The 22,274-nt window shown below is 43.2% G+C and overlaps 1 protein-coding gene across 4 annotated transcripts in view; it reads left to right on the forward strand.

Annotated features, from left to right (window-relative positions):
• Positions 1-22,274, forward strand: part of GARNL3 (GTPase activating Rap/RanGAP domain like 3) — a 166,335-nt gene that overhangs the window by 41,135 nt on the left and 102,926 nt on the right. For 2 of the 4 annotated variants that reach the window (XM_018055802.1, XM_018055804.1), the window contains exon 3: positions 6,151-6,220. In XM_018055802.1, the coding sequence (XP_017911291.1) occupies positions 6,151-6,220 (70 nt within the window). Of the gene's footprint in view, positions 1-4,830; positions 5,172-6,150; positions 6,221-22,274 lie in introns of those variants that run through there. The other 2 variants (XM_013967919.2, XM_013967918.2) reach the window with 2 other exon arrangements.

Consider the following 22,274-nt stretch of genomic DNA (forward strand, 5'->3'; position numbering starts at 1 on the left):
TCCTGGTGTCTGAAATCTTTTCAAAAGAGGACAAGATTCTTCCATTTCATCATTAGAAGTTAATGTATAATTGCAGCTCTGCTTTTTTTGTCATTATCTCCAGAAGGAGAGACAACTGCTCCCTTATGTGCAGTAAGCTATTCTAGTACCTGTTGTTAGGAGGCCCTGCTTTCCCTCTAAGCCTCAGTCTGTCAGCTGGCACATTTTTCAGCTCCTCTGTCCCTCAAATAGGGGGATCCCTTCCATCTGTCTATTACTATCTGTTTATCAAGGGGGTGGAGGTGGTGCCCTGGCACTCCTGATATTGAGCTCTGCTGTTGGTAAGCCTGTTGCTTTTCACTATTTCTTTCAGCTGATCCAGGAAGAATCTCATTCTTCTGTTGGCTTTAACCCTGCCAACAGGGCTGGAGATGACTAAGGCCTGGATTAGTGGGGTCTGGCCAGTTGTTAGAGTCAGTCACTAATCTCTGGGCCATTTGAGTAAGGAACTGTATCGCCGAGTTTCAGCTTTCTTTTCCCCCCGTTTTTCAGTTTCCATAACATCTACTCTTCACAGGGGATTGTCCTGCTTTCCAGGATCCTGATTTACATAATGGTCATTTCTCTAGCCTCTGTGTGGGTCTGGAAATCTTTGCTCTCATCCCAGGCCTTCTTTAGAGATGTAACATGATGGTCCTCAGCTCTGTTCATGCTTGCAAAGCGTGATCCAGCATCCTCACACGTTAATTTGCTAAAACAGAATTTCTATTTAGAGCCAGACCACCTTGTCTGTGAGGAACTTGAACCTACTGGTTCTTTTTTGCACCTGCCTGTTCTGGTGACCTGCTCTCAGGCCCAAGGATTTTCTAGGTGAGGTCGCACTGCTAGGCCAACACTTTCAGATAGGTGATGGTCTGCTGAGCTGTGGTGCTGCCCTCAGCCCTGCCCTAGGGGGCTGCTTGGCCCTAGATCGCCCGTTTCACCACAGGGGGAAAAAAACAGGCATCTTGTTTTAAGTTCTTTAAAAGTTATTAATAATAATCATGTAGGCTGCAGCCTCTTTCCAGGACTCTCTAACAACCAGAGAAGAATTCATACTAATAAAAAGAGCAATAATAATAGCTAACATTTATTGAGTAGTTTTCATGTAATAGATATTATGCCTAGAATAAACTTTTATCTGCTCTTTTTAGTTTATTCTGTATAACCCTGTTAAATAAGTGATATGATCAGCCACATTTTATACACGAGAACTAATGCCCAAGGGGCTTAAGAACCCCTGTCTGTGACTGAGGCCCTTGCCCTGAGGCACTATGTGACACCTCCTCCCATTCAGGGAAAACTTGATCAAGGCCTTGTCCTTCCTTATAAAAATGCCACAGAATGGCTAACAGGTTTCCCAGGGATTCCAGAGTCATCTGGAAAAGCAGTATTTTTCAAAACACTGTCTGTGAACCACCTGCATCAGAGTTCCCACCATGGCTTATTAAAATCTCAGTCAGGTTGAATCACAGCCTCTGGGAAAAGGGCCAGGGAATCTGCATTTCTAGAAAGCTCCCCCAGGGATTCTGATGGACTCTAATAAACACTGCTGTTTTCATTGGCATCCTAATCACAGTTTATGGGTAGAGCTGACACCAGCAAAAGGGATTCATGTGTCTGTGGGCAGGGGTTGGGCAAACTTTCTGGGAAGGGCCAGAGCGTAAATGATTTGGGCTTTGCAGGCCCTGCAGGTCTCTGTTGCATGTCCTCAGCTCTGCCATTGAAACATGGAAACAACCACAGCCAGCCTGTCACCAGAGGGTGTGACTGCATCCCAATAAAGCTTAGTGTTCAAAAACAGGCAGGGGAGGCCACAGTGTACTGACCTCAATAGTTGTGGGCCCACCAGCCCTCTGATGACCCCTTTTTTGTGGGACTTCTTTTTTTTTTAATTGGAGGAAAATTGCTTTAAAATGTTGTGTTGGTTTCTGCCATATGACGGTGCGAATCAGCCATAATTATACATATATCCCCTCTCTCTTAAGCCTCCCTCCCCTCCCCTATCCCACTCCTTTAGGTCATCACAGAGTGCCAGGCTGGGCTCCCTGCATTACATTGCAACTTCTTACCAGCGATCTATTTTACATAGGATAGTGTATACATGTTGATGCTACTTTCTCCATTCATCCCACTTTCTCCTTCCCCCACTTGTCCACATGTCCATTCCCTACATCTGCGTCTCTGTATCGCCATCTCTTCCCTGCAAAAAGGTTCATCAGTACCATTTTTCTAGGTTCCATATATATGCATTAATATATGATATTTATTTTTCTCTTTCTGACTTACTTCACTCTGTATAACATGTTCTAGGTTCATTCACTTCACTAGAACTGACTCAAATTCATTTCTTTTTCATGGCTGAGTAATATTCCATTGTATATATGTACATACCTTCTTTAAGCATTCATTTGTAGATGGACATCTAGGTTGCTTCCATGTCCTGGCTATTGTAAATAGTGCTACAGTGAACAATGGGGTAAATGTGTCATGTAGTAATGTAGCTTTCTCAGGATATATGTCCATTAGAGGGATTTCTGGGCCATATGGTAGATTTATTCCTAATTTTTTAAGGAATTATGTTCTCCATAATGGCTCTACCAGTTTACATTCTGTGGGACTTATTCTTACAGTACTTTCTGTTACCTGTGGAGAGCTATATCCATGAAGATAAAATCACCTGTTGTACCAGATAAACCTTGAACCTTCGTGACTTAAAGCAGTACAAGTTCTGTCCTCTCATCTCACAGCCCAGTTAGAGTGTGCCTACTTGGGCTCTTCTGTGTTCTTCATTTAGGGGTCTGGGCACCTTTGTAGTGTAGCTTCATCCTTCTTGGTTCTCACAGCCATCCTCAGAGCCAGTGGACGAGGAACGAGAGCCAGGATTATTCATGGGAAACCTGTATGGGCCTGGTCTGGGAAGAGGTGCCCTGCATTTCTACCCATATTTTACTGGCCAGAATTCTCATTGCGTGGGGTCCTAAAACAGCAATTTCTCAAGGCTGTGAGGCCCTTGGTCTCAAGACTTTCTCTAGTCCCTTCTATCTTTGCTTGAAATCTATCCACTTCTAACCTGGGCTCATCTCTTCCTTGTAAAAAGCCTTGTTAAGGTCAGTCAGTAGGAGCCAGCCCATGGCCTCACTCTGACCTGTCCAGCCACATTCCTTAGGGCTGCAGGCTCAGAAGGCACAGATCCACCTCCTCAGTTATTGTAGGTGCGAGTTTTATCACCTAGTTTGCTACTGTATAACGGAGATCTCCATCTCTCTAGGCTCTGAGACCATTTCCTCCCTGGCTGCTGCCTGCCTATGAAGCACCACATATTTTAGGTTGTTGCCATGGTAGCACCCCCAGTGCAAGATACCGACTTCTGTAATAGTCCAGGTAGCACAGAGGCTTCACCAGGTAAACCCCAAACTGTGCGTGATGAACACAACTAAATGTTTATTTCTTGCTCACATCACATTCTAATACAGATGTTCTCGGAGGCATGACCTTCCATTTGGTCATTCAGAGACCTGGCTTTTTTCCATCTTGAACCTCTGCCTTCCTCTGGGTCCTTGTGGTCCTCTCTTGCTGGCCACGGGGAAGGCAGGCAGGCTTCCCATGGGAGCCCATAGGCACATCACTTGGGTCTGTATTCTCTTGGCCAGAAATCAGTCACATGGTCACACTCCCTGAAAGAGGGGCTAGGAGATGAAGTCCAGTGGCAAGTCCCAGAGGAAAGGAAGGAGGTTTGGGCATGCATGTGGCCCTATCTGCCTCTTGGGTCAGGACTGTCTGGACTGATGGAGTGACGTCCAGGGGCTTATCAGGGAGAAGGTCAATAGGTGGGCTGCCTCAGTGATCACTGAGGGCACTATCAGGCAACAACTAGTGAGATCCAAAAGATGAGCGAAGTAAACAGCAAACGTTTACTGCATGTCCATTCTGTGCCTAGCAGTGGGCCAGACTCTGGGGACCTGGGGGAGAACCAAGCTCCTCTTAGAGCTCTGGGTGGTCCCCCTAAACACAACCCTTGTGCTGGATGCCAAGGGGCCAGGGAGTTGGGGAAGAGGGTGGGTTCTATTACGGCTGGTTTGAGTGCCTCCTGTAGCCCTAGAAATGCCTCCCTTACAGTTGTGCGTGGCCCTGTCATCAGCAAACACCCTCTCTGCGGTGTACTGGATGAAATGTAATTAGAAGGGGAAAAGGGCAGCCCACAGCAGATATTCTGTTTATGTCTGTCAGTTGTTTTCCTAGGACATCGTCTGCCCTCTCTGAGGCTTCTAAGGAGGTGGTTGCTCCAGATGTAGGGTCATCACCCTGTTTTGTGTTTGTTTCTGGGTGTTGGCATTGGCAAAGTTAGGGAGCTGGCGCTGTCTCGGAACCCCCTCTGTGGTGCTGAGGGCGGCACAGGGAGGGGCCCAGATCCCCACATCCTTGCTCTTTTTCATGTTTTTGGCCATTTGGGTGAGAAACCGCTGCTGCTGCTTCTATTGATGAGTGAGTCATGGGCCCAACTTAACTGAAGATGTTGGCTGAGGTCCAGGCAGACAGCTCTCAGTCAGCCACCATTGAGCATCAGCTCTGTGCCCAACCCCTGTTCAAGAGCGTGGATGCACCCCGCACAGGAGCCCACTTGCTTTTGGTAACTCAGGGCCGCTGGAGAAGGATCTTGAAACTGTTATGTAAGGCAACAGCAATATTCTCCAGGAGGGTTTTCAAAAAGGGCTAAGAAAATGGGCATAGAGGACATAGCTAACCTTGGAGCTGGCCACAGAGGGAAGCTTTTACACCTCTTTCAGAGATTTTTCGGTGGAAAGTCATGTCACTAGCAGCAGGAAGGTAGCCTAGGTAAGTATCCAGGATACCCTTCCAAGCTGCCTTCATTAATGTGTTGCATGGTTTCTTCTAAGGCAGTGAGGACTACAAAAGGTTAAATCTCTCCTATACGATGAACTCAGCCATCCCTGTGAAATGGAAGAAGCGGAATACCATTAGACTCTCTAATCTCATTTCTCTCATGCTGTCCTTCTTGGAGCCTATCAAACAGTGTCCTGGCAGAGAGTCAGTTCTGTGGCCGTGAAGCATCAGAGTCAGTCTCTTTCTGAACATGCCAGAAGGGCTGTAATTTAGAAAATGTAGCCTACCTTTTAAGGAAGGATGAAAAGGTACTAAATGCACCTTTCTTTGCATGTTAACTCCCAAATATTTGGGATATATTAAATGTGTCATTCCTGGGAAATTTTATTTTCTGTTTTATTAGAGTTATTTGCATGACATATTAGAACAGAACTTATTAAAACTGTTTGTATTTGTGGATCTCTGGTGGTTTCATGAGTACTGCTCAGGGCCCTCTCTGTACCAACTATTCAATAAGATATGTGTCTTTTGAGTGTGTAACTGTGCATTCAAGATGCAAATGCAGTAACAATTTTCCCCTGGTTTTAATTGTTTTTCCTGAAAGACGCATGTGATTTTTCTTCTCTGATTTAAGCATTTCTTAAGGGGAGGGAGTAGGAAAGTATTAGCTACTGCCACATCAAAAAAGCTAAATATAATTGGAAGTTAGATTTTGAGATTTTTCTGTTAGTCCTAGTCTTTTTTCCATATTGTGATGTTGTCATAAATAAAAGGGGAGGGGGTGGGGCCTACCAGGATTTTGAAGTTTTTTTTTTCCTCCTATTTAAAGTTTATGTCTCCTAGATAGCATCCCGTAATGCTGGTTATTTTTATGCAGAATATTTGGGACAAAGAGGCTCTCTTTAAACGAAAGATAATTGCAAGCTTTGTCCCTTGCCTCAAGTTTACTGCAGGGTTTCTCTCCCCTCTGGTTATGCAGAAATGAAATTATAAACCACCAGTAGCCTGGGAAATGTCAATCGATTCCAAATGACTAAATATTTAATTCAATCATTGCCTATACCTCCAAGGATGACTCGGGTGTTTTTCTTCTTACTGAGGGCTCCATGAAAGCCGGGCTCTGCAATGGCTGCTGAGGACTGTGTCTGTTGCAAGGAGGCTCCCCTGCAGTGAGGAGCTGGGCAAGCCTGTTCCATAGCAGCCCTTTTTGCAAATGGTAGTGGATTTTTGCAGAAGGTTTGTGGCCAGATCGCTATGTATAATACTGATGAAGCATTTTTGTTCCAGCTCTGTCTCGGAAGACCTAGGCTGTAGACGTGGGGATTTCAGTAGGAAACATTATGGATCTGTGGAGCTGGTAAGTTTACACTGTCTGTTCAGTGGTAGTACATTGATTGCGATTTAGAGAGGATCGCCAAGCTCTTCAGATCTTTTGTTGTATATTTACTGTTAGACCATGTGGGTACAGTATAAGGACTGGATGGGAATGAATGACTATTGAAAGGCTGTAATAATAATTTGATCATCTTTATCTGTTGTGTTTTTACTGTTACGTACTTTTAATCTGTGCCTTTCAGTGTGTTAAAAATATGTTGTGGCTTGGTATTTTTCTCTGTTCATGGTGTTATGTAATTAAATAAAATGATTTATGTATTAGGAAAAGTAGCATTTAGCTTTTATGTTATCTTGTTCCTAAAAGTTTCTAAATCTAGTTTTTGAGGTTTATATATTATTGTAATACATATTCCAATTTTTCTGTACCCTTCATCTCTGGATATGTGATAGGAGTTAGAATATCTGTGAGCTCCTTTTCTCCCCCCTGTTACAAGTATATGTGGTGGACTAGATAAATGACTGTGATAGGTAATAGATATCTGGGTTGAAAATATTCATATTTTTCTTAATGAGAGAGATTGGGGTTTGTGTTATGATTTTTTTAAAGGGTATGCTTTCATTTTAAAAGAGGAATAGTGAAGATATATCATAGCCTCGTTTTTTTCTTTTTATCAGAGCCTCAGTTTTTTAAAAGACAGAATTGTGAGTTTTTTCCCCAGTTGCATGGAAATTTGAACTAATCTTTAGGAAAATATGCTCATAAAATTTTCTTGGTTAATATTTAACTATTAAAAACATTAAATTTATTATTTCTATTTACAAAAACTCAGTTAATGGGATCCATTTGTAAAGTATTAATATAAGCTGCATTAATTGCAGGGTTTAAAAAGTAGAAAAATTTATGTACTGGAATCATGTACAAGTAGCATTCTACTTGAATTCAAGTATATATTACAGGTTTGACTGTGTACCTGGCCCAGGTATATTCTTGGAAATATGCATTAAGTAAAAGATTAAGTCCTTGTTTTTAAGGCTCCTGCTGTCCTCCTACTGGGCAGATAAGATACATAATATACCTAAAGAATGCATTTAGTCACATAAAAGACACCCTGGTTGACTTGGTTAGTGTGTGTTCTATGTCAGTCACTGGTGATACCATGCCAACTCAGACCACCACCTCTACTGAAGAAGCGTGTGCATAGCTAATTCAGAACTGGTAAATATTGTGAGAAGCGCACAGACAGGTGCTGGTGGGGGTTGGGAGAAGGAGGGAGCAACCCCTTCTGGCTAGGCATCTCAGGGAAGCAGCCTGGAAGGCCTTCTGGAGGCTGTGGGATGTGAGTTGGCGACAAGGAAGATAGACAGAGGATATTTGCAAACAGCATGATTCTTGGCAACGATGATTTGAAGGACAATGAGCACATGGTCCTGCCCAGCAGAGAGTACAGGGCTAAAGAGCTCAGTGGTTACACAGTGGGTAGGCTTTGAAATCAGACAGGCCTGGCTTCATATACCAGTTCCCTTACTTATTATCTCTGTAAACATCGCTGAACCTCAGTGGTGCCTAAGAGTTTGTGATTGGAAGTCATTCTTGTTCCAGCATTTACTAGTTGTATGATTGGCCTCAGTTTTCTTATCTATGAAATGGGGTTTATTAGTATTATCTATTTTATAGGGTTGTCAGGAGGGCTGTAGAGATGATGCACAGAAGCACAGTCCCTGTTAACTAACCATAGTGGAAAAGATGAAATTTGATAGCACAAGTAGGATGTTGACTCTCAGGTGAAGACTTTGAACCTGATCTAGTAAGTAGTATGGAGCTCTTATAAATAGAGTGTTGTTTAGGGGAGACAATATAGGTGTGTAGGATGGACCTTTATAGACTTGTGGAAATCACAGAATATCAGACTGGCAACATACATGAGAGAAGTGCTTTCTAGCTTGAACAGGCATCAGAATCACCTGGTTAACTTATTAAAACAAATTGCTGGATGCCATCCCCAGAGTTTCAAATTCAGTAAGTCGGGATTAACTCAGAGTTTGCACTTCTAACAAGTTCCCAGGTAAGGTTGATGCCACTGTTGCCAGAACCACCCTTGGAAAAACCCTGCTTTATAGAATCCCCGACTGGTCATCAGTTATCCCCAGCTTGATAAGGCAGCTCACTGACCAGCTCAGTTTGTGTGTGTGTGTGTGTGTGTGTGTGTGTGTGTGTTTATAACTGACTTTGTAAATATTTTAAAGTAAATTTTAAATACAGTTTAAAATTCTATGTATAATTTCACCACCTTGCAGCAAGTATTTTCATCTGCTTTTGATACCTTCCAACTTGTATAGCTACAAGTGCCATTTCTACATGGTTGTAATCAAATTATGTATTTACTTTCGCATGCCTCCTTTTTCATTTAACTGCGTTTTATAAGTATCTTCTTGTTATGTTGTTAACATTTTAATCCATGTGTGATAGATAGACCAGTAAGGTGATCAACAATGATCTGTGGAACAGTTTTCCTCCTTATGTAAAATCAGGTCATTTCTAGTTTTCCCAAGTTGGAAATGACATGTGCTAGAGATTGCAAAACTTCAGGAGATGAGGGACAGGGAGGCCTGGCGTGCTGCAGTCCATGGGGTCGCAAAGAGTCGGACACGACTGAGAGACTGAACACCACCACCAGAGGTTACAAGGGTTGGGAATGATGCAGTGAGCAAGTTCCAGTTTTGCCGTGTGAGGATCTCTTGAGATTCTGACTCCAGCGTTTTAAGGAAGGAGATGTTTTCTCCCGTCTATGAACGCAGAGTATTATCAAATTAAAAACCATATAATGTGTCCTATGTTCGTGAGAAAGCCAGTTCAATTTTTCTTACACTTGATTTGATGAATATTGTTGGGAACCCAGTCGATCTTGGGTGTTTGTAGAGGGGTCCTTGGGATTCTGTAAAATCAAAATTTTAGCATAAACTTCTTCTGATGTTCAGTGAATTAGGTAGAAGTCCTTGTGAAGGGTGAAACTGACCATTCAGATCAGCAATGAGGGGGATGCAGGGGCTTGGTTCCCTAGGCTTCAGTTGAGTATACATTTGGTGAGAGACCATGGCACTCAGACGCCTACTCTACAGACGCACAGGTGAGTTTCTCAGCCCTAATTCAACAGCTGTGGGTCGAAGACTCCCACCATGCGGCAGGCACGGTGCCCAACACTGAGCGGGGAGGAAAAAGCCAGCTGCTCTGCTCTCCTGGAGCTGGAGGTAGTCTGGCTTTAGAATCCAGCGGCCTCAAACTTTGAGTCTCCAGGCTGCATCTTAGCTGTGTTCCCTGCCTGAATCAGGGATGGTTTCCTTGCAAGGGATGGAGATCCACTCAGTCCAGCTCCAATATAACGTAATTCACAGAAAGGGTGTGGGAGGGTTTCGCTGGAATGCACTGCAGGAATCACAGCTGGGCTGCATGTGACTGGGAAGCCATCAGGCAGCTCTTCTTGTTTCTCTCGGCCCCTGTGGTTTCTCTGCTTCACTTTGCTCTGCATGTCAGTACCAGTCTCCTCTCTGCACGCCAGCTTCTGCGACAGCACAGTTGCCTCTCTCCAGTCCATTTTCTCCCAGTAGCGGTGTTTGTTTTTTTTAATACTTCTTTTTATCATGGTGAAATATTCACAAAATAAAATTTACCATTTTTAAGTGTACAATTCAGGCCCATTATGTATATTCGCTGGGTTATGCAACCATCAGCACTATCTACTTTCAGAACATTTCTCATCATTCCAGATAGACATTGTACCCATTAAACAATGACTCCCCATCCCCCCTGCTCCCTTGCAACCTCTGTTTTATCTTCTGTCTCAATGAATTTACCTATTCTATGTGGAATTATACACCTTTTGCCCTTTTTTGTCTGATTTATTTCAATATTTTTGGGGTTTATCCATGTTGTCACATATATCGGAATTCCATTCCTTTTTCTAGCTGAATAATATTCCATCATGTGTATATACCACATTTTGTTTTTCCATTCCCCTATTGATTAGCTCTTATGAATAATGTTACTGTCAACATTGGTATACAGATATGTGCTTAAGTGATGTTTTTAAATGTTGACAATATAGTATCTTTTCTTTTATAAATCTCTTCTGTGGCCCATTGCAGTGCAAGCCCAGACCCTTTACAAAGCCCAAAGAGATCCTTCATGGTCCCTGTTCTGCCTTCCTCTCCCACCTTCCCACAAGCTGCTCACTCACTGTGCTTCGGTGGCCTAATTTTCCCCTCTAGAACAGTTTGAGTTCCTACCTGTCCTTTGCATGCGCTCTTCCCTCTTCCTGGAACGGGCTTTCCCAGCGTTGCTCACCGCTGATCTCAGCTTAAATGCCATCTTCTCAGGGAGGCCTCCCCAATCACCCTCGCTGAAATCATCCTCCTCATTATGGAGGTCTCTAACTCAGCATCCTCCTTATTTACTTAATGGTGTTTATCACAATCAATATTTGTTTACTAACTATCCTCTCATCCACTAGAGGGGAGGGTGGAAACTGTGTCTTTCTTGAGATTTCTAGGCCCTGGCATATACTAAATTCTCATTCAGTTTTTTTTAAATTACTAAATTGACTTCTAGTCCCCCACCCCACCCCTAGTGTTGCAGTCCCTGTGTCTACTGTAGTCTATTCATCGGACCCTAATTTCAAATTCCAAAATGAATGTTATGTATTGATTCCGCAGGTCCAGTTATCTATCCTTGATTCAAACAGTTGAGTTCAAGGTAGGGTGGTGGTGGGGGGGGGGGGTGTCATGTGGTATAAATGTGGCCTCCTAGACCCCCTCAGCAAAGTTTGTGGGCAGATTCTCTTTGGAAAGGATATGGGAAGAGTCAGTTTCAAAGAGCATGAGCTGAGAAGGAAGCCTCCAATATGTCTATAATATTTCCTCATAGAGTAGATGACTTAAAAGCTCCGTCTAAAAGCACCTGGTTAAAATGTCATCTTCTGCAGGTAGACTGTTATCCCTGGCACTTTTTTAAATTCCATAAAAAATGATATGAATTATAAACCCTCTAAAAACAGGAATCAAGGCTCTTGATTTACCACTGTGTCCCTCATACCAACCACAGTGCTTAGCTTTAGTTACTTAGTAAAAATTAATTGAATGAATGAATGGTTCAGTTTGGTTGGAATTAGAGAATAGTCTAACCCATCAAAAATAAAGAAAGAAAAGGAAAAAGAAGCTTCTATGATTTCCCCCCTCCCCAATATAGTTAGACTCATCAGTTTGCAGTGCATTCCGTCTGAAATGTTTGCCGTTTTTCTTCTTGATGAATTGAAAGTCTGGTCTCTCGTGGCAGCATTCTAAGCAAGGCACAGCTATTACCCCATTGACCATTCTTCATCGCTTCATATCAATATCTGTCAGGAAAAGCATAAGATTATTTGTAGCTTTTATTGATCTTTTCTTGGCCTTTGACCCAATGGGTAAGAAACTGATGTGTTACAAATGATGAATGGTATGGGCACCGTATGGGCCTCTCCTTTCCAAGCCCAGCTGCTGATCCTCACATAAGCCTACATCTGGGTAATTCTAAGGAAGCCACAATCTGCAGGTAATTTCAAATCCAGGATAAAACAGGAGGGTATATTGTCCATTGGGCTTCCCAGGTGGCACTAGTGGTAAAGAACCGGCCTGCCAGTGCAGGAGACGTAAGAGACTCGGGTTTGATCCTTGGGTCAGAAAGACCCCTTGGAGGAGGGCATGACAACCCACTCCAGTATTCTAGCCTGGAGAATCCCATGGTCAGAGGAGACTGGTGGGTTACAGCCCATGGGGTCACAAAGAGTCAGACATGACTGAGGCAACTTAGCACGCATGCATATTGTCCATTCCTTTTTAAACTTGCACTCAAATGAATCAAGCCTGCATTTGGACCAGCTGCCTGCTCCCCTGGTATATCAGAAAGAAATGTATAAATGTCTCTCCATGAGGATAGCATGGTTTTGTTGTTTTGAACTCAGAGTGGCCTCAAAGGATACCTGGCTATACTGAGTGCAGCCAGAAGAAAGGTTTGTCATGAACTTGATTGGCATCTGCAGATTTTAATATCTGAGGTTTTGACTGTGTGACAGCTTTTGAAGTCTGATATATAGTCATTTATATTTTTGCTCAGGCACGAACTTGAATTACGCCTGTGGGACTGTTGTGCTTTAGATGATTCTTGGCTAATGAGTGATTTAGCTGCCTGCCCAGCATCCCTAATACAGCAGAGTTTTGTTCTCTATTCAGGGTTGAGTAGGCTTTTTGTTTTCAGAGGCATTTTATGGGAGAATTATATTCTATGTAGTATCACCGAATTGAGAAATGAGTGAAGGTACCAGAATATCTCCCCTAGGAACATCAAAACATCATGACTTCTGTCTTCTACAACTAGAATCATAATTTTGGCAGATGTTCTCTATTATTTAACTGGCTTATATCTAAGGCTTTGATAACAGGTTGACTCATGTAGGTACCACAAGACATAACATTTATCTTGGAATTATCAATGAGTTGGGGCTTCCCAGGTGGTGCTAGTGTAAAGAACCTGCCTGCCAGTGTAGGAGACATAAGAGACTCAGGTTCGATCCCTGAGTCAGGAAGATCCCCTGGAGGAGGGTGTGGCACCCACTCCAGTACTCTTGCCTCAAGAATACCATGGACAAAGGAGCCTGGTGAGCTACCGTTCATGGGGTTGCAAAGAGTGAGAAGCAACTTTGCACACATGTGTGCATCAGTGAGTTAACATGGTTAGAAACTATGGTGCTCTTTTTGATATTTTGATGCCTTTGTGGATGATTGGTAATGCTTACATTGAACATTTTCCAGACTAAAATTATTGCAACCATTTTTAGTAATGCAGAACTTTGAGACCTTAGTCATGTTTATGTGTTAGAATGGAACTAGAAATTTTATGATTTTTATTAGTTTTGCTGTTTATTGAATGTTTACTATGTACCAGTCAATGAGCTAAATACTTTAGATGCATTTACCTATTCTCCCAAACAAGCATCAGCAGTTTTTTATTTCATCAAACACTGTGGCTGCTCAGAAAATGTTGGTGGACATGAATGGACTCCCATTTATCAGATGATCTCAGAGAGAAACCACAGCTAGTAGAGGTAACACTTAAGCCCAGATCTGTCTGACTCTAAGAGCCCCTGTACTTAATCTCTCAGCCTATCAGCCTAGGCTGTTTTCTAAGGAAATTGGGTTGATTGTTAGAGCAAACATCTCTGCTCTTGGATGCGTGCATGCTAAGTCGCTTCAGTCGTGTCTGACTCTGTACGACCCTGTGAACTTCAGCCCCCCAGGCTCCTCTGTCCATGGGATTCTCCAGTCGAGAATACCAGAGTAAGTTGCCATGCCCTCCTAAAGGGGATCTTCCTGCCTCAGGGATCAAAGCCATGTCTCTTACGTCTCCTGCATTGGCAGGGAGGTTCTTTACCACTAGCACCACCTGGGGAACCCATCTCTGTCCTTAATCAACAGCATAGAGTAGCTCTGCTTTAAGTCTTAGCTGAAATATATAATTTCAAACTCTCTTAGGTCCAAATCTTAACAAAAGTTTGATTTTAGGAAGAATGTTCAAAAAAAATTACCTAAGAAATGTCCGTGTGAAATGTTTTAAATTTAATTCCTGGTTTAGGCCCAACCATAACGTAGGTGCAAACACTTGGCCCGCACTTTAGAGGGACCACTTTTCTTGGCCCCTCTTAGAAAAGCAAGAGTTTTTCTTGATCTGTGCCTGTGTGTTATGCCTTTAGCTTGCACTGATGGGCAGATCAGAAAAGAGCCATGTGACTCTGGATGGTATGTCGCTTGCAAGGAAGCTCTTGAGGCTTTCTCAGTCTGTTGCAGTGTCTCCTTTAAGACACCCTGTGAGAAAAATTTTCCCAGGACCAAAAAGCAGCTTCGTTGTTAACCTTATATGCAGTGGAAATCCTCTAAATGGGCTTTTTCCTCTTTGCTCTGGCCTCTAGGACGCTCAGGACCCTATTTATGGCTTGCCTTGAACAGCCTTAAAGGACTCTATAACAGGCAGCCTAATCTTGTTCTCTTGTTTTCAGTTTATTTACCCACACCTAATTTTCCCTTGTTCTAAATTTGTTTTGTATCTAATTTTCTCCTTTGAGTGAGATATATCTCAGTAAGATGCTTTAAATCTTTTCTAAAAAGTAAGGTAGAGCATAAAAATATATTTTTTGTGTTCAGCTTCTAGCTCTTAGCAGCACATCCTCTGTCCCCGATTGAGGGTAACCTAGTTCACAGAATGGTTTTGACCCTTGTCTCCTCCCTCCCCTACTTTTTGATCAGGGCTTCTGTGACCTATTTTCCTAGGATCAACTATACCTGGGGAGAATTAGCATCTCCTACCTAGCTATTTGGTGACTGCCTTAAGCACTGAGCCCTGTGTTAATTGGGGTCCAAAAGTCTTCCAAATCAACTAGCTAAACACACACTATAATAAGAATATCAGACAAGTCCTCCAAGTTTTTCCAGACAAAATCAACCCTGGAAACAGCCACTCCAGGGATTTTTGGCACCAGTGTGCTCTCTAGTTTCAAAACTAGAACTGCAAACGTTCCACTCCCTCCCCCACAGGCCTGGGCAGCTCATGCCAGGTTGCTGGTGGCCACACAAGTCTCCCGTTCCTGTGTGCCCCCACGTCCTCCTTGGGGGTGACCCTCCCTCCTGCCACTGCACTGTCAAATCAGCTCATAATCTCTGGCTCCTGCACCTTCTTCTGGAACCCTGGGGTCTTTGTTCTGTGACTCCAGTGGTCTTCAGCTGGTGGGATATAGGTCCCTGGTGCACTATAAAAATACTTTCAGGACTTCCCTGGTGGTCCAGTGGCTGAGACTCTTTGCTCTCAATGCAGGGGGTCCGGGTTTGATCCCTGGTCAGGGAACTAGACCCCACATGCCACAACTAAGACCTGGAACAGCCAAATAAATAAATATTTAAACACAAATAAATACTTTCAAATTTTGCTCAGTGTTTAATACAACAGTTTATATTTTGTGTAACCAGATATACAAACTGTTGGCATACTGTTTATTGGTTAATTCTTCACAGCAAATTGAGTTTTCTACCTGTGATCTCTTGTATACTATGGAGGAAAATTCTCATGTGTGTCTCAGATACCCAGTCTTTCTTGGTGCCTGCTTGATAATATCTATTGCCTCTCACTTCTCACTTGTGCCAAAGTGACCTCTGCCTTACACCAGTCCTGTCATGTGACCCCCTCAACTTTTAGTACAACAAGGCTTGGCGGTATATATCATCAGTTGTAGCAAAAATAAATCTGAAGCTTGAGCAAAACTATGACATCACCATCTCAATGGACATGAGTTTGAGCGAACTCTGGAAAATAGTGATGGACAGGGAAGCCTGGTGTTTTACAGGCCACGGGTCGCAAAGAGTCGGACACAACTGAGCGACTGAACAACAAACACTGTTTTTATGAATACAAAGTATTTTCTTTTCTGGAAGGTATTTTTAAGAACCAGTGTTTACTTATTTATTTAGGCAGGTCTATGATCAAAGACCGAAGAAGGGAATGGCAACCCACTCCAGGATTCTTGCCGGAGAATCCCATGGACAGAGGAGCCTAGCAGATTACAGTCCATAAGGTCACAAAGAGTCAGACACGACTGAAGCGACTTAGCATGCTTGCATGCATGATCAAAGATGTAGTACTCGGAATTCGTCTGGTGATCCAGCAGTTAAGACTTCAAGCTTCCAATGCAGGGGGCCCGGGTTCAATCCCTGGTCAAGGAACTAGATCCTGCATGCTGCAACTAAGACCCAGTGCAGCCAAATAACTTTTTCTTGATGTAGTACTTGGCAGCCATGAACACACACCCAAGGATTTGAAAGCCATCCTTTTACTTCTTTTAGTGGTATTACCTTGAAAAGGAATCTTACCTTTTTGCTAACCTTTCACCATATGGTCTCTGAACATTTATAGCTCTTTGTTAGACCCTCAGAACTAAGTCTAACACTTTTAACTTATTAGCAGCCTCCTGGCAGACAGCTTGGGACAGATTTCCCCCAGGGCTGCAGGACCCAGAGTATCTGAGGCTTCATCTGGGTCTCTCTCAGCCGCCCCAAGCTGAGACCCTTGTCTTCAGCTTTCTTCTGTCTCAGGGCAAGTCCTGTTTCCTTGGGGGATACCTCTATCTCCAGGTGGCAGCTTCACTCTCTTGGTAGAAAGAGAGAAGATCTGTGAGGTCTAAAATTTGCTTCCCAATTCCCCCCACTGGGTGAATTTAGGGAAAAATCATGCCCAAACCTGGTGTCACCTGCTGTGACCAACTTACCAAAAAGGGCCCCCAGTTTCACGCCACAACTAATATTCTAATTTTTTATATTGAAGTATTTTACATAGTTAATTAAAGCCATTACTTTGGGCTCCTTTATGTGTAAGAAAAGGATTGTACATTTTTTGGCCTCAGTCTTTTAATTGGTCTTTTGCGGTTATCTTTGTGTTGCAGTGTTTTAAAATATAGTCTCAAGCTGTGTTTGCTGAATAGATGTGAAGACTTTATCATTACTTTAGGAATACATTTCAGCCACTCTAAATTCTCTTTTCGATCCCTGCAATAGTTCCACTAATTCTCTTTTGAATTCGCCTTTGAACTCTCTCCTTTCTTGTTCCCACTAAGCCTGCACTTGCCAAGGTCACTAAAGACCTTCGTGCTACCAAGTCTAGATGATGCATCTAGGCTTTAGCTCACGGGCCTCTCTGCACATGCGCCCTCTTAACACGTTCCCCTCCCCCAGTGCCTCTGCTCTCTCGTGTTTTTCCCCTGCATCTCTGCTATACCTCCTCTGCTTCTTTTAGGGAGTCCTTCTTTCCCATCTGATCCTCCCATTTGGATGCTTCTCAGGGTACTATTTCAAGACACCTTTCTCACCTGATCTGCTCTTCCTCGTGATCTTTCCTACCCTCATGGCTTCAGGTACCGTCTTCAGGCTGGTGACTCACAGATCCGTATATTCTTTCCAGGTCTCTATCCACAGCATCTAAGGCCATCTGTTCATATGCCTACAGGACATCCCTGTGGGCAACTGAACCTTAAAAGGGCCACTACTGAACTCAGTCGTCCCTCTTTACCCTACCACACTGCTAGGGAATGGCTTTACCTTCTTAACCATTGCTAATTTCAGAAACCAGGAAATCACCCAAAGCCCACATCCAGTCTCTTACCAAATCCTGTTGGTTTTATATTCTCAATAGATTTCCTGGCTAAGTTTCTCTTATTCACATGGATGTGCATGTACAATGCCAGACAGTCTTTTGAGAAGAGAGAGAGATAGACATAGATTTGTATATATGTATGCATGAAAATATGTATTATGTATTCATGGGACTTCCCTGGTGGCTCAGATGGTAAAGAATCTGCCTGCGATACAGGAGACCTGGGTTGGATCCCTGGGTCAGGAGGATCCCCTAGAGAAAGGAATGGCTACCCATTCCAGTATTCTTGCCTGGAGAGTTCCATGGACAGAGGAGCCTGGCAGACTACAGTCACAGGGTCACAAAGAGTCGGACACGACTGAGCAACTAACACTTTCACTTTTCGTATATACTCATATGAATTTCACAACTACCTGATAGTTTTGTAGATACTTTTGTTACCCCCATTATATAGATGAGGTTACTGAAGTTCAAAGAGATCAATTAACTTGTCCAAAGTCACACAGCTTGTAAGTTGTTGAGCCTGTCCCTCTCCCATCTTCTGCACAGTAGGTTACATTTATTTAAAAGTTCTGTGATCTCCCCATTGTTATAAGCTGTGCTCCAATGCCCCCTTGTTGTCGTCATCATGTGCGCATGCTCAGTTGTATCCAACTCTGTGACCCTGTAGGCTGTAGCCCACCAGCCTCCTCTGTCCATGGGATTCTCCAGACAAGAATATTAGAGTGGGTTGCCATTTTCTCCCCCAGGGGATTTTTCTGACCTAGGAATAAAACCCACACCATCTCTTGTGTCTCCTTCATTGACAGGTAGATTCTTTACCACTGCGCCACCTGGGATGCCCTCTAGTACCCCTTACTGTGCATAAAAATCACTTGTGGAATTTATTTAAGGTTCAGGCGCTGATTTGGCATATCTGGAACGAGCCAAATAGTGTGCTTTTTTTCCCCCCACAATCTTCCATTGTGAAAATGACTGAACTTTTTATAGGTTTATCATTTGATATCCAGGGAAGTCCAGAGACTACTTTGTTTTTAAGTAAAGAAGAACAATAAAGGGCCTACCTGGTGGTCCAGTGGTTAAGACTTCCCACTCCCAATGCAGAGGACCCAGGTTCGATCCCTGGTCAGGGCACTAGATCCTACACGCTTCAACTAAGTTTTCTTGCTGCAACAAAGATCAAAGATCCTTAGTTAGACATGACTGAAGCGACTTAGCATGAACACAAAAATGACTTAAAACAATGGAGATTTATTCTCTCATAGTTCTGGAGGCTAGAAGTCTGAAGTCAGATGTTGGCAGGGCTACACTCCCTCTGAAGGTTCGAGGGAAAACTGTCCCTCGCCTCCTCCATCTTCAGGGGTTGCCAGTAATCCCTGACATCCTTGCCTTGTAGCTGTGTCACTCAGTTTCTTCTTCTGCATCACATGGCCTCCTAGCCTGCATTTCTATATCTGCATCACCCTCTTTTCTCTTATAAAGACACCAGCTGGGGCTTCCCTGGTGATCCAATGGTTAAGACCCCGAGCTCCCAATGCAGGGGGTATGGGTTCAGTCTCTGGTCAAGGAACTAGATCTCACATGCTACAGCTAAGACCTGGAGCAACCAAATTAATTAATTAAAAAACAGAGAGAGAGACACCAGCCATTGGACTTCAGTCCCACCCTAATCCAGTGAACTCATCTTAACTTATCTAACTACATCTGCAAAGACCCTCTTTGCAAATAAGGGCACATTTTGAGATTCCGGGTGGATGCAAAGGTGTTTGGGGTGGGGAACGGGGATTGGGGTGGGAGCACAGGGAACACCATTCAAGCCAGAACAGTTCCTTTCTGCCTTTTAGTGTTCAGAAAGAAGCCTGTGACAGTTTAGTTTATTTTCTTTCTTAGTAACTTTTCCTATCTTGATCTTTCTCAGACTTTCTTCTTTTATTTTTAAAATGTTTCCCATAGTTTCTCTATGTCTTTCTCTTCTCAGCAATTTTGCCTAAAATCTTGCATCTTTGTGATTCTTCAACCCAGGTCTTATGTCATGGATGAATAGTTTCTTCAGATGTATATTTGATTATTGCTCATTTTCCCTCTTGAAAGAGTAAGGAAGGTCTTTTTCTCTGTCCTCTGTCACTGCCTTTTCGTTCTCATTATTTTATATTTTGTTCCTCTTCATTCTGGGAAGGCATCTCAAATGATAAACATATTACTGTCTCTGTTTTGTACAATAAACATTTCATTTTCCTCCTCTGATGAGGATTTTTAATTTTAATCCTACATTTTTTAATCCTATATTTGCATTTTTTGGTCCTTATTTATCTTGCCCACTTCCACAAGCTTTACCCACTTACTGTAAAAATTGTCCTCTGTCTTATTGAGGACAACAGCTGCTTTTTAAATCTTTTATTTTGGTTTCGTAGTAAAAAATGATGTGCTTTTTTTCAGTTTTCAGGATCATATGTAGCATTATTTTAAATAACTCCCATGTTTGTGATTTTTTTTTCCTTTTTATAATACAGAATCTTGAGACAAACACAAAGAGTTATTCAGACCTTTTATTGTCAACATACAAAATGTACAACTGACCCTGAGCTCTCGTTGTCCTTTTGGGTACCACAGCTTCTCTGAACCAAACATCTGGATGGCTGGTGGTTATGCAAAGCTCCCTGATCACTATCCAGGGTCTGGTTGGTGTTTCTCTAGTAAAGCTCTGCTGGAAAGGGAGAAGATGTCCTCCATGCTTGGCTTTTTTGCTTCTCTGAACTGGTGGCTCTAGAATTTATACATATCAGTTCAGTTCAGTTCAGTTCAGTTGCTCAGTCGTGTCTGACCCTTTGCAACCCCATGAATCGCAGCACGCCAGGCCTCCCTGTCCATCACCAACTCCCAGAGTTCACTCAGACTCACATCTATCGAGTCAGTGATGCCATCCAGCCATCTCATCCTTTGTCGTCCCCTTCTCCTCCTGCCCCCAATCCCTCCCAGCATCAGAGTCTTTTCCAGTGAGTCAGCTCTTCTCATGAGGTGGCCAAAGTACTAGAGATTCAGCTTCAGCGTCATTCCCTCCAAAGAAATCCCAGGGCTGATCTCCTTCAGAATGCACTGGTTGGATCTCCTTGCAGTCCAAGGGACTCTCAAGAGTCTTCTCCAACACCACAGTTCAAAAGCATCAATTCTTCGGTACTCAGCCTTCTTCACGTCCAATTCTCACATCCATACATGACCACTGGAAAAACCATAGCCTTGACTAGACGGACCTTTGTTGGCAAAGTAATGTCTCTGCTTTTCAATATGCTATCTAGGGTGGTCATAATTTTTCTTCCAAGGAGCAAGCGTCTTTTATAAATATAGCCAGGACTTAGAGGGCTATGGGTAGCAGTCTGGTTGGAAGAGGAATATTAATGTTTGCCTAGCTCTTTACATAACCTTGAGAAGACACCCTCTGTGTAAAGAATCAGTTGGAGATTACAAAGGTTGAATCCCCCCATACCCAACCACACTTTGGTCTGACCACTTGCTTGGCATATTGACAAAACTGTGTCCCCCAGGGTGCTCTGCTACCAGGACCCTTCCTGTCTCTCTCCCTGCCTATGGCCCTTCACTTATGAAGACTGCATTTTCTATCTTTTTATCTTTTTACTTGTCTGCACTGTGTCTTAGTTGCAGTACTCAAGATCTTTGATCATCAGCTGCAGCACACGGGACCTTTAGCTGTGGCATGTGGGATCTAGTTCCCTGACCAGGGATGGAACTTGGCCCCCTGCATTTGGAGTGCAGATTCTTACCCACTGGACCACCAGGGATGTCCCAAGGCTGCATTTTCTAACATAGACTTTGTCTCTCTCCCTGCCCCCATCTTACCCAATGTTTTCTTGGAGAGAAAAAAGAGGTGCTGGAGTGGCTAGGGCTACCTTAAAATGCAGTGCTCATGCAGTAAAAAGATGATTCCCAGTGTTTTATTGTTACTCTTTATATAGACCCAGGGTTTCTTAGCCCAAAGGAAATGGGGGAGAGAAAATAAATTGCCGTCCAGCTTTCTGTGATGACCACAGATTTGTTCTGTTTCAGCCAACAGTCAGTGTCCAAATAGGTTTCCCTGTTCTTCTCCATTGGCCATAGAATAGGTAGAAAATGTCGTGATATCCTGGCCATAGGTTGGGAAATCAGTCTCACATTCATGAATTGTCATCTTTTGTGCTGAATCTTCCCAAATATTTTACTGGGAATTTGAGTATCAGAGACTGCTAGTCAGATATTATTTTAATGAAGAAGCCAAGATGGATAGATATACTTCGAGATCAAAGATTAGAGTAGAATACTCGTGCTGACTTACTTCAGATTTCGCAATAGAATAGGTGGAAAAGTCACTGCTTGGAAGAAAATGTGTTTCCAGAGTGATGACTTGGTGATTGATAAGTCAGGACCAAGATGGGAGATATAATGGGAAGTAAAAAAGAAATGGGTAAAAGAACTGGAGAGTGGTCGTGAGGATCTAGCCATGGTCAAGGAGCATGAGTTTGTCGTAGTCCTAGCCACATGGAAACTTGATTCTTTGGACACAGGAGAGAGTGAGTTTACTTAGTAGGGGGTGATTGAGAGCTGGGATTTGACTCAGGGGTTTGTAAATGCAGTGTTGACATGATTAACCACAGATCCCCAGCTAGCATGTGTACCAGAAAGAGCCAGAGTGGGTTCTACATCAGGTATTATGATGACAACACTCTACTAGTGTGGGTGAGAATGGGTTTGGGGTCTTGGGAATGGATGGCAGTCATGAAATCAAGTGAGGTCGTTAGATTTGAGAAAGCAGAAGGGTGTGAGCTCAGGACATCAGAGAGATCACTGTGATGGATGTAGAGTTTGCTGAGGA

The sequence above is a fragment of the Capra hircus genome, chromosome 11 (assembly GCF_001704415.2).
Source record: "Capra hircus breed San Clemente chromosome 11, ASM170441v1, whole genome shotgun sequence".
NCBI lineage: Eukaryota > Metazoa > Chordata > Mammalia > Artiodactyla > Bovidae > Capra > Capra hircus.